The 18,361-nt window shown below is 41.3% G+C and overlaps 1 protein-coding gene across 1 annotated transcript in view; it reads right to left on the reverse strand.

Annotated features, from left to right (window-relative positions):
• Positions 1-18,361, reverse strand: part of LOC123623600 (myosin VIIA and Rab interacting protein) — a 255,538-nt gene that overhangs the window by 25,731 nt on the left and 211,446 nt on the right. Inside the window, 1 exon segment of the mRNA XM_045530922.1 lies at positions 16,010-16,072. Within this exon segment, the coding sequence (XP_045386878.1) occupies positions 16,010-16,072 (63 nt within the window).

An 18,361-nucleotide genomic window follows, 5' to 3' on the forward strand; every position in this document is an offset into this window, starting at 1 on the left:
AGTGAGAACAAGGCGCTGGGCCCTGCAGGGGATGCAGAAGCAAAGAAGCCTGGGCCTATCCTTGGAGAACAGAGCAGGGGAAGGTCAGGGGACGACAGTAGGTGGCAAAGACAAGTTCTGCCCTGCACTGTGAGCTACAGGCTGTGGACCTGCAGAGAGGACAACCAGGTCTGCTAGCATGTGACTTTGGAGTGAGGTCTGGAAGCACAAGAAAGATGCTGAGTCAGTGGCGTTGTGCCCAAGGCAAGCTGTGGGAGACAACAGGGAGGCCGGTCCTACAGTGCCCTGATGCCAGCCTCGGAGTTTGGGGAGGGGTTGTACTGCCGGCAACGAGGTGCCACTGCAGGTCCTCGCTGCAGTTGTTATCAATAACTGTCATTTACTGAGCGCTACGTGCCAGGCTCTGGGATAAGCACTTTATTTGCCTTGCCTCATTTAACTCTCCTAACCACACTATGATACAGGTGCTGTGATCACTCTTTCTGACAAATGAGGACCTGGCGTTTAGAGAGGTGACGTGGTTTGCCCTGAAGGAGCCGGGATTTACACCTGGGTCTGCCTGACTTCAAAGCCCAGGCTCTTAACATACCGGCATGAGAGAAAACCTGTGCTTTGGAAAGGTAATTCTGACTGCTACAGGAGGAACGGATTTAGGGCTGGGGAAAACTGGAGGCAGAGAAAGTGTCAGAAACTATAACTGCAACTCAAATCAAAGGTCACAGGGCCTGAGGTGGGGCAGCTATCGTGGGGACAAGATCATCCAAGGTGCAACATTCCGGGAAGAGCACTGAGAAAACGCTGCGGCTGCGGAGTGGGGACGGGGGAGATGGTAAGACGCTGCCCTGCTCTCCAGCCGGGTGATCCGGAAGAAACTGATACACTACAGATTTAAATACCAGGAGGGAAGGAAGGGTTCCTTAGGCATTTGAAATAAAGAAAAATATAACATTTTAAAGCTCCTTTGCTCACAAACCAAGAGACTGGGTGATTACCAAATGCCAAAAATGGAACAGAGTCCAAGTCATTTATTTAATTTTTATTTCAAGTGTATTATTTTCGATGTCAGGTTTCCTGGGCTGGGCTGGGGTGGTGGTGAAGGGATACAATCTTCACAGTTGGCTTTAGTGAAATCAAGAAACTGGTAAAAATGTGTGACCCTCCAGTGTTCCTTTCAGCCTGTGATTCATGAATGTTCTTTAGGGGGACAATAGGGACACTGGACATCCCAAGCAGCAGGAAACCTTAACAAGGTCATCTAGAGACATGTTTGAACACAAAGGGGTGAATGGAGAAATTACAGGCAGAGTTAAAAAACCCTGTAGTAGTTCAAGTTGCATAAAATAAATATGGGGCCACACCTTCTCCTTTTGCCGGAGAGACTCCTTCAGGAGGGAAGAGAAGAAGGAAGGAAGGAAGCCAGCTCATAATTAACATGGGTCTATCCTGTGCTCCTCATTAGGTATGAGAAGGTATGACTTCAGGCTTCTCGTTATTTCATTTAACCCTCACAACAACCTGGCATTGTTGATATTTTAATTCCATCTTTAGAGAGGAAGAGACTACCTGGCTCAGGGAAGAAAATGCAGAGCTGGGATTTGAGCCCAGAGACGTTGGTCTCCAAAGCCCATGCCCCTTCCCACCTGTCACCCCACCTCCTCCACGTGCATAATTCCCCAGACCCAGTGGAGTGTAGAAAGTGGTGGTGAAACAGAATCTGAGTGCACAATCACACCAGTGAGCAACAGATCAGCAAGAGAACGGTCTAACCACAGCGAGCCCCCGGGTCATTCTGCAGCCTCTCTCAACTGACGCCAATCAGAATAAGCGCATCGATTTGGCAAGCCGACCACCAAGCCACACAACAGTTTGTGATCTAGCTAGTGACGAGCTCCTGTTCAGAGCCTTCCAGTGCAGCCAACGACCACCAGAGTGAGAAAGAATGTGCTGTATAAGAAAGTCTGAGCATAGTCCAGACTCCCAGTCCACTCACTGCTCTTGTCTCGTATTGCAGACGCTGTCATGGTTCTATGAAATGCTTCCATCAAACTACCAGAGCAAGCAAGGACATTTGTCCAAATGCCCTGATTTCATGTATTTTTCTTCTTTTCAAAGGTAAGAAAAGGAACTCCATATGTCCTCCTGAATAGTTGACAGAAATCTGCTAGAAAAATTCAGTGCAAATATGTTTCAGTTCTCACGAAACATAAGGCACTCTGGCGATGCCACTAAAACCCGTCAAAATACATTCTCCATGAACAGACTCATGTCCCTGAAGAGTGACTTGATGCAAGAGAGTGGCACAGAACTGTGGAAAGAAACTGGAACATGAACTTAATAAATTAGCATGTGTAATAAACTGAAACAATCGCACGTAACAGAGATTAGAGGAGGACTGGCCTCCAGGAAGGCATGAGTGCTTAAATCATCCAGGCCATCATGGCCAAGGCCATTTATGAAAGAATTAAGATTTTCCTTTTTAAATGATGACTGAAAAAATGAATTTTTTAAAGTGTACTATCTGTAGTTTAGTTCCAGAATTAAGCCCAATGGTCTGCATGTTTCCCTGAGGTTGTTTTTTGTCTTTCCCTGGTGGCGTCCACTATTGTTTGATGTAGGCCAGCGGTCCCCAGCCTTTTTGGCACCAGGGACTGGTTTCATGGAAGACAATTTTTCCACGGACTGCAGGTAGGGGAGGGGGAGACGGAGCCCAGGTGGTGATGCGAGTGATGGGGAGCAGCTGTAAGCACAGACGAATGCTGCGCTTGCTTGTCCACTGCTCACCTCCTGCTGTGCCCCAGCCCCATTCCTAAATTTCATGGAAGACAGTTTTTCCACAGACTGGGGGTTAAGGGAGGTGGCGGAGCTCTGCGGCCTAGTCTGCAGCTCAGTGGGTGGGGACCACAGATGTAGCCCATCGAGGCACGGCCACCTCAGGGCCTGGAGAGGGTGACAGAGGAGGGGAACGCTAGGGTTGTCACCTTTGACCAAACCTGCCCTGGCAGGGGAAGAGAAGACAGTTCTTTTCTTGGTCTAGGAGGTGATCATGGGCATCCATCTTTTTGGCACTGCCTCCCTCTTTCTTTATCTATGCCCTGAACTTGTCAAGGTCATTTCCACCCCAGGGCCTTGCATGTGCTGGGAAGCCCTTGCTTTAGATCTTTGTCTTTTTCCTGCTTGCCCTTTGGGTCTCAGTTCAGAAGACACTTGGTCAGAGAGCTCCCAGCTGTCCAGGACTCTTCATCCTCTGCCCTGCTTAACCTTCTACTTAGCACTTAGCACTATTGGACACCTTCCCCCTTGTGTGTTTACATATTTCTCAGCTGTCTCCTCCAACAGAAGGTAAGTTCCACGAGTTCAAGGAGCTTTCCTCTTATCCACACTGCACTGCAGCTCCTTGAACAGCTCAATAATTATTTGTTAAGTAAATGGTGAATGAGCAGGGATTTCTACTCCAGAGCTTATGCCACCACCTCTCACAAGGGAAGTTGGGCATCTCTTTTTTTGTTATCTCCTGTATCTATTGCCGGGATTACAAACCAGGGGATTCTACTCATTTCTTCATTGGAGTAAAAATTAAGGATATCTCCTTCTCACCACATCTCCTTTCCCCCTACCCTCAAAACAAGTGAACTTATTACCCTACCACCATTTATTAAAAGCCATCTTTTTCTGACCAGGTGTGGGAAATTGGTAGGAATCATGAGATAAATCATGAGTTAAATATATCTTAGGCTGTTCTTCCGGACTATTTCATTATATCTTGTATCAGTATCTCACACGTTTAATTACTGTGACTTTAAAACATATAAGTAATATTTTAATAGATGGATCCTCTTCATTCCTCTTTTATTCTTTTCTAAACATTTTAAAACTATTTTTGGCTGTTTATTCTATCAGATGATTTTGATTTTTAGAATCTTTTTGAAAAGTTAAAAAATGTCTGGTTTGGATTTTGATTTGAATTACATTAAACTTCTAACCTAATTTTGGAAGAATTCATCTTTACACCATCTTTCCTTCCAGCAAACTGCTAGGTTTCTTGGAGATTTGCAGTTTTCTTAAGTTTTAACTTCACATTTTTTGCTCTTATTATGGATGGAATTAATTTTCATCTTATCCCTCCATCCCCCAGTCTGGTTTGAAATTCATATGTAGATTTTAATTCACAGAAAATTAACGGCTAGGAGAGAGAGAGCAAGAAGGCTGACTAGAGAGATTGTTTGCCAGAGTATCCCAGAGTAAAGGAAGGGTTTCAGATAAAGGAGAAGGGGAATGGGCACAGCTCAGGAATAGTTCAGAGGAAGAAGTGCCAGAGCCTGCTGGAGACTTCACGGAAAGAAACTGTGAAGCAGAACAGGAAAAGGAAAAAGAAGAAAAGATACTAGTGAGGATCAAACCCAGAAAGGCTTGGAGTCCAGTGAAGGGGTAAGGGGGATTCCATTTCTCCTTTCCACACACCTTTCATAATCAGCAGGCTACTGAATTGTTTGGAAGCTTTTCCACCCGTATGAGCCCAGGCACTGCTGCAACCACTGAATTGTGTGGATAACTAGTGTGATCCAAGAGCTTGGACATTCTGTGCAGGCTTCCTTCCAAGGAGAGGGACTAGAAGAGCCAGAGTCCTGGCTATCTTCCATTCAGACTCTTCTCCTTCCCCACTTCTCCCCCATCCACTGTAGCTGCAAGGGCAGACTGAGACTTTGGAGTGGCTGCCTCTCATCAGCTGTGGCCTCCTTCAGTCTGGAGTTTCCATGGAGAGTGGGGCCCACATCTTTCCCCTTAGGGACCTGCACTGGACCCAAGGGTGCCTGGTATAGGAGTTCCCTGCCTGCTGGCACTCCCTGGAGATGCGGGCCAGCAGGTCAGACATGTAGGTTGGATCCTATGCCCCCAGGATTTGAGTGGTTGCTAGGGGGCACAGAGGAGAGATTTGAGAGCTTGACTTGGGCGGCGAGGGAGCCCATGTGGGCAGAACTGATGGGAGAGTACACTGTGGGTCTGAGCCATGGCCATTTGGTGGAGCACCCGTTCCCCCACAGGAAAGTCACGCTGTCAGACTAGGGCAGGTCCCCTGTTTGGGCTCCCATTTGCAAACAGACACTGGTGGGACACTCTCGGGGCAGAGCTTATTCCCAATAGCCAGTCAGTGAATTACAGGCCCCGCCTCCACATGCAGTCTTTCCAGTTTGGAGAGGCCACTTCAGCCCCCTCCCAGTGGGTTTTCCTAGAAGCCTAGGAAATGACCTTTGAGCCCTGTTGAAACTTTGCAGAGCCTTCCAGGCTCACCCAACCCCACCCAGTCTTACTCCTCCACCCGCCTCTGCTGTGGTGGAGAATAAGCAATCCCCTGGGAGCTAGAGGGCCCCTCCCAATCCCTAGGGCATTCGAGTGCTTCTTTGAAAGGGCTAGAGCCTATTATAGGCACAAAACAACCTCTCTGAAGTTGGCTCTTTCCTGCAAGCATCAACCACTGAGAGAGAGAACAACTGTATAGCTCATTGTAGCATCTACTGACTCAATCAAACAGGGCATGGCTGATTCTTACAAGCACCACCCATGAACTCAGAGATTAAGCTGGGGGTGCCAATACAATTCGCATTGCTGGGAAGAGGGGAAGATAGCAGAATAGAAGCAACACGACGGGGCACTGCTTTTTAGGAGAGGAATAAAAGTTGCAAGCAGCTCAAGCTGTGAGGGGTCTCCCTTCTCTACTACAAACCTCTGGGCTGACTGGGGAGCTGCTCAGAATCTGTGCAGAGGCATTGCACCAGAGAGTAGGTGGAGAGCAGAGATCTGGTAGCTGCCAATCCCAGGTTTCCACAACTGACACCATTCTTATTGCTCTCGTGCATGGAGCCAGGCCCACTAGGGACTCAGCCTTCCAGCAATAGCCTTTGCATCACACCAGCTGGGCTGGGGAGGGAGCAGACAGAGCAGAAACTCCCTGTGTTGTGCCCTGTGACTGAGGGCTAAGCCCATCTCCTCCCCTGCGTAAGATGTGACCAGAGGAGGAGTCTCAGACATCACAGGAACCACCTGGGAAGCCTTGGCTGAAAGCCTCAGTGGGTCCTAGGTGTAGGGGGAAAACCCTGGCCAACCAGCAGCTCCAGCCTGCCTATGCAGTCCCCTGCACACTAAGACAAATCCCTGCCTGCACGACTGGGCATCAGAAGTCTCCATGCTGGCAGGATAGCCCTCCATATGTGTGGCTCTGCCCCCATAATCCCCAGAGCCAGTTCTGAATCTCTCACTGTACCTGAGCCCAAGGCTCTGCCTCTGGAACTCCAGGACCCCTGCTGGGCCTGGACCACCACCCATAGGATTCCAGAGTTGAGCCTGGGCCCCAAGACCCCACCATTGAGTCCTCACCACTGCTGCTAGGCTGGTGGAACCTCTTAAGGTCCAACATTTCTCTCAGGACCCTCAAGGCATGAGTAGCCATTACTCCTGGCCTTGGCTCAAGCAAAGGCCCACTGCCCAGTCATCCACGACCACTGTCTAAATGAACTAACTCAGCTGTCACTATTGCCTCCTCTGGTGACCCCAGGCAGAACAATCCTCCACAACAAGAGCCGCTGAGGAGTGGATCTCAACCAGCCCCCAACTTGAACTTCCAACAGGCTGGGGAACAACCCTCCACCCCACATGAAGATCATCCAGCACTGACTTGAACTATAACAATCATAGGGGAATGGGTTAAAACAGAACAGCTGTTTTACAGGCTCTCAGTGCACCTATCCCTCACCTGATAGGTCAACATCCCTAACACAAAAGCTCCATCTAGGGTCCTCCCCATCCCCTAATGAAACAGGAGAGTCCCCAGCAAAGGAGAACAGGTGCCCTGCAATCCTATTAACCCAGAGCTGAGAGAAGAGGAGCCAGATGAGAGGAAACCAGCAAAAGAACTCTGGAAACATGAGAAAACAAAATAGTTTGACACCCCAAGGAAACACAATGGCGCTATGGTAGTGGATGCCACCCACAAGGAAATTGCTGAAATGACAGAAATGGAATTCAGAATATGGATGTCAAATAAGATGAATGGAACTGATCAGAAAGTTGGAAAACAACTAAAAGAAGTACCCTCCCCCCCCAAAATTGCAGGAAATCAATGAAAAAGTTGCTAAGAGCTAGATAACATGAGAAAGCATATAATAGAACTTAAAGAAATGAGTCATTTAGGGAATTTTAAAATGTGGAAAAAAGCTTCAACAGACTAAACCAAGGAGAAGAAAGAATCTCAGAACTAAAGACAAGGCTCTTGAGATAACCCAGTCATGCAAAGAGGCAGAGAAGAGTATAAAAAAGTCTGAGCAATCACTCAGAGATATGGGACTATGCGAAGTGAACTAACATTTGAATTATAGGTGTCCCTGAGGGAGAAGAAGAAAGAACTAAAAGCATGGAAACCCTATTTGAGGGAATTATGAGGAAAATTTCCCTGGTATCTTCAGAGATTTGGACATACAGATACAAGATAGATATCAAACACAAGGAAAATTCATAGTGAACAGGATAACAGGACATTTCCAAGACACATAGTAATCAACCTGGCCAAAGTCAAAATGAAGGAGAAAATCCTGCAAGTAGCAAGACAAAAGCAACAAATAACCTACAAAAGAAAACCCATCAAGCTAACTGCAGACTTCTCATTGGAAATCTTATAAGCCAGAAGGCAATGGGGTCCCATCTTCAATCTTCTTAAACAGTACAACTGCCAGCCTAGAATTTTGTATCCTGCAAAACTAAGTTTCACAATTGATGAAGAAAGTAAGTCTTTTCTAGACAAGCAAACACTGAGGGAATTTGCCATGACCAGACAAGCTCTGCAGGAAATACTCAGAAAACCAAATACACCAATAAGCACAACAGATACCCACCAGTCATGCAAAATGTAAATGGACCATTGGATATAAAATCACCCATGCATACCTCCAAACTCACAACTCATATAAAACAACAGCACAAGAGGTAAAACAAAGCAATAAGGTACTACCCAACAGGATGGACAGATCAACATCCACATATCGATTCTATCACTTAACGTTAATGGTCTGAATGCTCTTCTCAAAAGACACAGGCTAGCTCAATCAATGAAAAAACACAACCCAACTATCTGCTGTTTGCAGGAAACTCATCTAAAGGACAAAGATGCACATAGACTCAACATGAAAGGATGGAAACAAATATTCCATGCAAATGGAAGTCAAAAGAGAGCAGGTATAGCCATTCTCATATCAGATAAAATTCACTTTAAGCCAACAAAAGTGAAGGAAAACAAAGATGGTCATTATATAATGGTAAAGGGAGCAATTCAACAAGAAGGTATAACAATTCTAAATATGTATGCACCTACCACAGGAACACCCAGATTCATAAAGCAAATTTTACTAGAGCTAAGCAAAGAAATAAATAGCATCATCTTAATTGCTGAGAATTTCAACATTCCACTGACAGAACTGGACAGATTATCAAAGCAGAAAATCAACAAAGAAACACTGGATTTAAATGGGACTCTAGAACAAATGGACCTAACAGACATTTACAAAACATTCTACCCCAAAACTACTGAATGTACATTCTTCTCAGCAACACATGGGACATTCTCCAAGACTGATCATATCTTAGGCCACAAAACAGGTCACAACAAATTCAGAAAAATCAAAGTCATACTATGTATCTTCTCAGATCACAGCTGAATAAAACTAGAAATCAATCACAGGAGAAACACTTAAACCTACACAAAGTCATGGAAATTAAACAACCTGCTGCTGAATGATTATTGGGCTGACAATGAAATTAAGATGGAAATCAAAAGATTCTTTGAACTGAACAAAGGAGATGCAAGTGATGAAAATCTATGGGACAGAGAAAAAAAGCATTCCTCAGGGAGAAATTCCCAGCCTTAAATGCCTACATTAAAAAGACAGAAAGATCACAAATTAACAACCTAATGTCATAGCTTAAGGAACTAGAAAAGGAAGAACAAATCAAATCCAAAGCCAACAGAAAAAGAAATAACAAAGGTCAGAGCAGAACTAAATAAAATTGAAAATAAATAAAAATACAAATGATCAACAAAACAAAAAGTTGGTTCTTTGAAAAGATAAATAAAATTGAAAGACCTCTTGCTAGATTAACCAAGAACAGAAAAGAAAGGACCCAAATAAGCTCGATCATAAATGAAAAAGGAGACGTTACAACTGATACCACAGAAATACAAAACATCATCCATAAATACTATGAAAATCTCTATGCACATAAGCTAGAAAATGTAGAGGAAATGGACAAACACACAACCTCCCAAGACTCAATCAGGAAGAAACAGAACTCCTGAACAGACCAATAATGAGTAGTGAGATTGAAGCAATAATAAAAAACCTCCCAACAAAATAAAAGCCCTGGACCAGATGGATTCATAGCTGAATTCTACCAAACCTACAATGAAGAGTTGGTAGCCATACTACAGAAATTATTCTGTAATATTGAGAAGGAAGGACTTCTCCTCAATTCATTCTATGAAGCCAGTATCACCTTGATACCAAATCCAAGAAAGGACACAACAACAATAACAAAAGAAAAGAAAACTACAGACCAATATCCCTTATGAATATAGGTGCAAAAATCCTTAATAAAATACTAGCGAGCTGAAATCAGCAGCACATCATAAAAATAATCCACCAGGAGCAAATGGGTTTTATCCCAGGAATGCGAGGATGGTTCAACATATGTAAATCAATAAATGTAATTCATCGCATAAACAGAAGCAAAAACAAAGACCATATGATCATCTCAATAGACGCAGAAAAAGCATTTGATAAAATCCAGCACCCTTTCATGGTAGAAACCGTCAACAAACTAGGCATAGAAGGAACATATCTCAAAATTATAAAAGCCATACATGACAAACCCACAGCCAACATCATGCTGAATGGGGGAAAGTTGAAAACATTCTGCCTAAGAACTGGAACAAGAATAGGGTGCCCACTGTCACCACTACTATTCAACATAGTGCTGGGAAGTCCTAGTCAGAGAAATCAGGCAAGAGAATGAAATAAATTATATCCAAATTGGGAAAGAGGAGGTCAAACTATCGCTGTTTGCTGATGACATGATCTTTTACCTAGAAAACCCTGAAGACTCCACCAAAAGACTCCTGGAATTGATAAATAAATTCAGCAAAGTCTCAGGATACAAAATCAGTGTGCATAAAACAGAAGCATTTCTATACACCAATAACAGTCAAGCTGAGAGTCAAATCAAAGACTCAACACCATTCACAACAGCTACAAAGAGAATAAAATACCTAGGAATATACTTAACCAAGGAGAGGAAAGATCTCTACAAGGAGAACTATAAAACACTGAGGAAAGAAATCCCATAGGACACAAACAAATGGAAAAACATATCATGCTCATATATTGGCAGAATCAACATTGTTAAAATGTCTGTACTACCCAAAGTGATTTATAGATTCAATGAAATATCCATCAAAATACCAACATCATAGTTCACAGATCTAGAAAAAATAATTCTACACTTCCTTTGGAACCAGAAAAGAGCCCAAATAGCCAAAGAAACCTTAAGCAAAAAGAACAAACCATATTACCAGGAGGCATCATATTACCAGACTTCAAACTATATTACAAGGCTATAGTAACAAAAACAGCATGGTGTTGGTACAAAAATAGAGATATAGATCAATGGAATAAAAAAAAAAATAGAGTACCTAGATATAAAACCACCTATCTCATTAAAAGTGGGCAAAAGACATGAACAAAAGCTTTTCAAAAGAAGATAGACAAATGGTCAATAGGCACACGAGAAAATGCTCAACATCACTAATCATCAGGGAAATGCAAATCCAAATCACAATAAAATATCTCCTTATCCCAGTTAGAATGGCTTTTATTACAAAGTCCTAAAACAATAGATGCTGGAGTGGATACAGAGAGAAAGGAATGTTTATATACTGTTGGTGGGACTACAAATTAGTACAACCTCTATGGAAAACAGTATGGAGAGTTCTCAAAGAACTAAAAGCAGACCTACCATTTGATGCCACTACTAGATATTTACCCAAAGGAAAAGAAGTCTATCAAAAATACACTTACACTCACATGCTTATTGAAGTACAATTCACAATTGCAAAGATGTGGAATCAACCCAAGTGCCCATAAATTTATGAGTGGATTAATAAAATGTGGTATATGTATACCACGGAACACTACTTAGCCATACAAAAGGATGAACTGATGCCTTTTGCAACAATTTGGATGGAACTGGAGACTATTCTCCTTAGCGAAATATCTCAAGAATGGAAAAACAAATAACACATGTACTCATTATTATATTGGAACTATCCAGTGAGCACACATGTGCACAGAGGGAAGTAAAACTCAGTGTAAATCAAGTGGGGGAAGGGGTACAGAGGGGAGGGGAAAACACCTACCTATTGGGTACAATGAACATTATTTGGGTAATGGGCACACCTATAGCTGGGACTCAAGCATTACAAAAGTGATCCATGTAACCAAAAACATTTGTACCTTCTTGATATTTTTTTAAAAAATAATGGCTAAACTAGAAACCTCTGAAATGGGGAGTTCTACTGTAAATCCCAGAACTATTTGAGCCATACTGTGTAGTTATGCCAAATGATGTGAATTTATGAATAGACTGGTTAGGAATAGACATTTTCTTTGAATAGAATGGATTTTTTATTTTGCATTTAATTGCATTCAAGGTTGTATTCTTTTACAGGCTCTTTATACTTAAGGTAAGTGTTCAGGATGTGATCTTATCTAGGCCTTCAGTGCTGCCTGGGGACTTCCTATTTCTCTCCGTTGTATTCTTCACATTCTATGCAATAACTATTTCATAGTTCACAATCCTGAAACTCCAATTCCATTATCCCCTCACTTTCAGAAGAAAAACTTGCCTCAGAAAGAGATACAGACAGACACAGAGGTGGAGGTAAAAAACAAAACAAAACAAAACACAGGACATAAAGCAAAACGTCCTCAACTTCCTGACATTAAATTTACTCACCTACTTGTACCTGGACCAATCTATCTTAGCTATTCCAGTGCCTACATCCCATCTGTCATCTGGACCTCATCCCCTCATTTCTCCATCAATCCCTTATTATTGTTCACTTGGGCTGTTTCCAACATCTCCCTACAATAAAAACACAATGCTTGATAAACTGCATTGTAATAAATCCTTGGCTGCTTGTCCAGTTTTTACTTAGGACAAATGATTGGAAATACAATTGCTGGATCAAAGGGTGTGTACTCTTCGATTGCTTTGGGTTACCAAGTTACCAAGTTCTAATACGTGATCCCACTATTTTATGGGCAGTACACTGCCTGTTTTTCTGAACTCTTACCAATACTATCATTCTTTTTAATCATCCAATTTGTTAGGCCAAAGTGGCATCTCATTATTTTAATTTGCATCTTTATTGATTGTCTGAGAAAATGATAAACTTTGCCCTGTTCATGGCCATTTTTCCAGTGCTTCTATAGTGCTGGGCACATTGAGACACTGAATAAACAGTCGTTGAGTTAAAAAAATCAATGTGCCAACCATATGGAGTTCTGGGCTAGGTGTGAAATAAAAATTGTAATACAACTGAAGTTAAGCATTTTTTCATATGCTTATTGACCATTTACAGTCTCTCTTTTTTTTGGTGACTTGCCTGCTTATGTGCATTACCCTTTATTCACTGGTGTTATAAAGATACTAATTCTTCATTATATATTTAAGCAATGTGTCTTCTTAATTACTGTTTTGCTTTTAATTGTATGGAGTTTTTTGATGAACATAAGTTCTTAATTTTTATACAATCATATATTAATATTTTAGTCTTTTGAGGTTTCTGGCCTTTCTTGTTCTAATGGCACAAAATATTCATCTATAATTTATTCTAGTAATTATACAGGTTCTTGTACTCAACATTTTAAACTGCTGCCGATTGAGAATTTATTCTTGTATGTGGTATGATGTATGGATTTCATTTAGTTTTTCTCAAATGATTAACCAGCTGTGCTATACAGTTTGTTAAATAATCTAATATTTCTTAATCTTTTCCCACTGACATTAAATGTATTGTTGTCATGTCATATTATATTTATATTGTTTTCTGTATTTTCTATCGTGTTTAATTAATCTGTTTGCTTATTCTAGTGTTAGCACCGCTGTTATTATGGTTGAAATTTTCTGGAATTTACTGTGTGTGTCTTACATACAGTAAAATTCAGCCTTTAAAGGCATATAGTTCTATGAATTTTGACAAGTGTGTGGAGTTGTACAGCCACCACCAAATCAAGATATAGAATAATTCCATCACATTGAAAAAAACTGCCTCATGTCTCACTTTATATCAATCTTCCCCCCACCCCACTGTCTTGTCACCACTGATATGTTTTTTTGTCCCTACAGTTTTCCTTTTCCAGAATGTTATATAAATGGGCAATATGTAACCTTTAAAATCTTTTTTTGATCTCAGCATAAAGCTTTTGAGATTTTCAATGTCATTGCACCTCTAGGTGATACATTTCTTTTCACTGCCAAGTAGTATTCCATTGTATGAATGTAACAGTGTGTCCATTCACCAAATTATGGTCATTGGGGTTGCTTCTGGTTTTTGGTGATCAAGAACAGAGCTGTTATAAACATTCCCAATCCATTGTGTGTGTGTGTCTGTGTATGTGGATATAGGTCTTCATTTCTATTTGGTAAATACCTAAGAGTGAGATTGTTGGGTTGTATGCCAAGTGTATGTTGAACACCGTGTATGCTTTTCCTGTATTATAAATAGGATTTTTCCTTTATATTTTCTGAGAGGTTATTGCTGGTACATAGGAAATCTTTGCTTGTATGATAGGTTACTCTGCCAAACTCATTATTTCTAATAATCTTTTTAGTTGATTTTATTATCTTAATTCAGAAGTCTAAAGTCAGTAAGATAGCATTGCAATTTTTTCTTCTACCCAATATTGGTAACTTTTATTTCTTGTCTTACTGCATTGGTGAGAATGCCAGATCAATGCTGAATAATAAAATAATAAAATAATAGAAGACAACTTTGTCTTCCTTTTGTCAAGTTATTTTTTAACTTGGGGTATATGGATGGGCTTCATGTGATCTGTGACTCTCCAATTCCATCCAAATCATTTTAATTTTTTATACTTTATGGAGAGAGGGTTCATAATATTTATCAAATTCATTGAAAGGTCTGCAACCCACAAAAGGCTACCAGCCACTCCTGTGAAGATTTTATCTTCCTATTTTATCAGAAACAGTTGTTCACTTTATTAGCTGTTATTCTGGAATTTATTCTTCATTCAATATCTATGAATTTCTTACTATATGTCAGATATCAAGCTAAGAATTTAATGAAATAATCATGTTTTCTCCCCTTAACCTATAAATATAATGAAAAATGTTAATAGATTTTCTAAAATTGATATTACATTCTTAGACTGAATCCTGCTTGGCCACTGTAAATTATTATTTTAATATGTAGTTGAAAACAATTTGCTAACATGGTGAGAATTTTTGAATGTTTGCTCATAAGTTAATATGTGAAATTTTGGTGGTGTGTGATTTTTGCATTGGATTCAAGCCTAGGCTTTAATTAAATAAAATGAACTGGAATGTTTTCCATTTTTTTAAATGCTCAAGAATAGTTTAAATAGTATGGGAAATTAGCACCATGTATGTTTGATAGATTTTATAGCTAAAGATACCCGAGACTAGCTTCTTTCTGAGGAACAATTCTTAGACCACTTTGCCAGTTTCTTCTATGGTCTGTTCAGGTTTTATAATCCTTTTAGAATCAGTTTTGCTCATTTACTTTTTTAGAAACAATCAATATTTTCTAAATAATTACCTATTATTCAGCTATGATTTAAAACAAATCTTAAAGACATATATACTTATTTTTTAAACATGTACATGTTATTTTAACAAAATACATATTTATATAAAAGCATTTACAAATTCATCTCTTTGTCATGTATTTCTTTGATCAATAATGAAATATTATGATGTTCATGATGTTTTTGACATTTAAAATGAGTTATCATCCAGAAAAAAAAAGCCTAGGGTTTCGTTGTAGTGTTCTGAAATGGCTATTTTTCATTATATCATGGAATTATCTTTCTGTTCCACTGAGAGATTCCCCCCTCCCAACCATGGAATATGTGTTGATTATTTCCAAGGGCTATTTTGACATCAGTTGAGATTATCATGTGCTTTGAAAAAAGAGTACTTACTAAATGATTTGTTATAACTGTGGGGGTTCCTGGTATTCATTTTATTTTGCATTCTCAGAAAAAATATATTAGTTGTGACATGTGAGTCTCTTAATATTGCAAAATTCAGTTTGCTAGTATTTTCTTTAGGATTTTGGTATTTGTGTTTGTAGGACAGACTGGTATACGTATTTTCCCACCTCTGGTTTTTATATTCTCGTAACGAAGAAATGTTTTCTAAGAGTGTGATCTTTCCTGTTCTGCAGAGCTTCGGACACACATTGTCTTGCTTCCTCTCCCCTCTCCCCACCCATGGTCCTGCCTCTCCAGGGCATCTTAATTCTGGGCTTCTGTGGAGTGAGAGCTCTGAACTAGTGCCTTGTTTTCAAGACCTTTATACTCACAGCCTTCTAGAGAGCAATTCTGCTTTTCTCTCTTCAAACCATATCTGTCCTGTGTCTCATTCTACTGCTGTGGCTGGGGGGATATCTTTTTCCTGGCCTTTCAGCTAACACCTGCATTTTACAGAGGCTTGAAGGAATGTGTGCATGGAGTTCTGGACAATCTTTCTCTAGCACTCAGTTCCCCTTTTCCCTAGAGAGGAAGCTATTCTACAGAAGCCCCTGTGATCCAAGAGACCTCCTAGAACTCTGCCTTCCCAGCCTGGCAGGCCCCCCGCCCCACAGAACACAGTTGTAGGAATGGATGGTGCCAATGAGAGCATGAATGAAATGAAACCTCCTCACCTGTTCAAGCACTGTGGATAAGAGCTGTAGCTCTAAGTGGACAGCTAAAGCTTCTCTTTTTTCCTAGGGCAGAATTTAAATAGAAAGTTGGAAAAGAGGTGTTAATTCTTCAATAGCCATAAGGCCTACTGAAATCAGTATATCTTGGAAGTTACAAGTCAATATCTAATACTATATTCATTCTAGCAACAAGTGAAGATGAAGACACTGTTCTGGAATGAAATGCTTCCTGAGATGAAAGGCTCTGTGTCTTCATGTGAACGGCGAGTTATTTTATGAGGGTGAGACACATGCGGACAATAATACTTGATTTTATGTTAACACCATGACATCAACAAAAATGTTTTCACAAGCACATTAAACTTGAGAAACCCAAGGCTCTGGGTTTTCTTAGACAACAGTCAATAAATCTGTCTCCTTCACCATTGATTAGGATTGTGTTTCCATGTGGCCTGACTTTAGTAATTGGGAAGCAACCATTAAAAGATGCCCAAATTAATCTTTTGTTTGGGGGGAAAAACATTTATTAGTTTAGAGAAGTCCCAGTACTTCGATGAGACTCATTCTATGAAACAATAAATATGGGTGACGTTTGCTGGTTGGCGACTTCCTTGTAAAAACAAAGCACAATGGTTCAGCTACTTGTGATAATTAATAAACAAAGACACTTTAAATAAAAATGCTTTAAGGACACTGTGTGTACAAATTTGACTACAATGAAAGAATTTGCTAATTTGGGCCCTCAATAAACATTCATGTTTTAAAAGTTTGACACATAAGACATCTTTTGTGATATAAACAGTATTGTAAATGGTACTTATGTTAGGAAGCAAAAACCTATTTAATCTATCACATTCTAGAACCTTGGAATTTTGGAGCTAGGAGGGACCTTGGGAAGTGCTGCTCCGGGCATGGAAAGATTAGGGGGTTTGTGGGAAACTTGGCTCCTGCATGTTGTCTCCAGACTCAGGCCAGGAGTCCTTGGCCTTTCTCGAATCTTTAGCAAGGCAGCATCTGCATCCCTAAAGGCAAAAAGAACCACTTCAGCCAGAACCATGAGCATGGCCACCTGTGCAGTGGTGGAGGAGAAATAAGTGCTCCTTCCCTGGCTCTGAGGACCACATGGTTTGGAAGGATGAGCACATGTCTGGTGGAACCAAGTTGCTACTTAAAGAAGAAACAAGACCCTTTAGGAATCTAGCTCCCAAGAGTTTTTAGATTGGCCCCAAGCTTGTTCTTCAGCTAGTTAAAATTGAGATGGCATTGATCATCCTTAAACCATCCAAATATCCAGTCCAAGGGAGACATTTAATCCAAGTGTAGGGATAAGTTTGTCTATAGCAAAGGTCTGAATCTAATTGAGAAAAAGTAAAAATGGCTCTTCTGCAGCTGGACAGGATTCTGGAGGCCCAGTTCCTAGATGGGATGTCATAGCCACTGTTGTCACTGTGTCTGTGGGCGTACACACCTTCCTCGGCTCTGGCTCCCTGACAGCAGGGACAGTGGTAGAGGCCCTGGCTGAGCTCCCCTGCTGGCCGCTGTGAGGCTTCTGGGCGGGATAAGGGCCATCAGCAGTCCTTTGGTGTCTAGATTTTCTCACTGCTTATTCACAATATGGAAGTGAGTACTTGTGATATGGGGATGCGACATTTTCTCCTGTTTGGTTACTTCTTAGTCTGGGCTCCCCCTAGAAGCTGAAACTGAGACAAGGATTTGAGTGCATGTGGTTTATTTGGGAGGCAATCTCAGGAAACAGTGGCAGAGGAACAGGGAAGTGAGACAGGGAAAGGAAGGGAATCAGTAAAGCCTGTCTTATCAAGCCATTCATCACTGCGGGAGCTAAATCTGCTGGGGAACTCGGGGAGTCAGTGCATGGCTCACGCCTCAGAGACACCACACCAACTGGGGGCAAAGGAGCTGGAATATTTACACCCTTCCCATCAGTCACTGGTTATGGCTGCTCCTGGGAGTGCTATTTCTCCAGTACTTCCAGCTGGTCTTTTGCACAGAAAGAGGAGCTCCTGCTGCTCAGAGAGGGCCCTTATACAGTTCGACTGGAGCCAGTGTGCATTACCAAGGTAAAGAGATAGGGATAGAGCAGCAGCAGTTTCTGGAATAGTCACATTAGCCCAGATGCACTCCCCAGTCAAGGGGTGTGTGTACATGTGTGTGTAGGTGTGCATGTGTGTGTGTGTTATACCAACTAGTAGTGGTTGGATCATGAGGATGTCCAAGTTACTCGGATCCTGAAGATGACAACCTGGGGGTCTGATGCATTGTTTCCCGGCTTCCATTCTGCACAGCATGAAGGAGCACCAAATGTGGTTATAGAACTACAGTTTGACACTGCAA

The sequence above is a fragment of the Lemur catta genome, chromosome 18 (assembly GCF_020740605.2).
Source record: "Lemur catta isolate mLemCat1 chromosome 18, mLemCat1.pri, whole genome shotgun sequence".
Taxonomy (NCBI): domain Eukaryota; kingdom Metazoa; phylum Chordata; class Mammalia; order Primates; family Lemuridae; genus Lemur; species Lemur catta.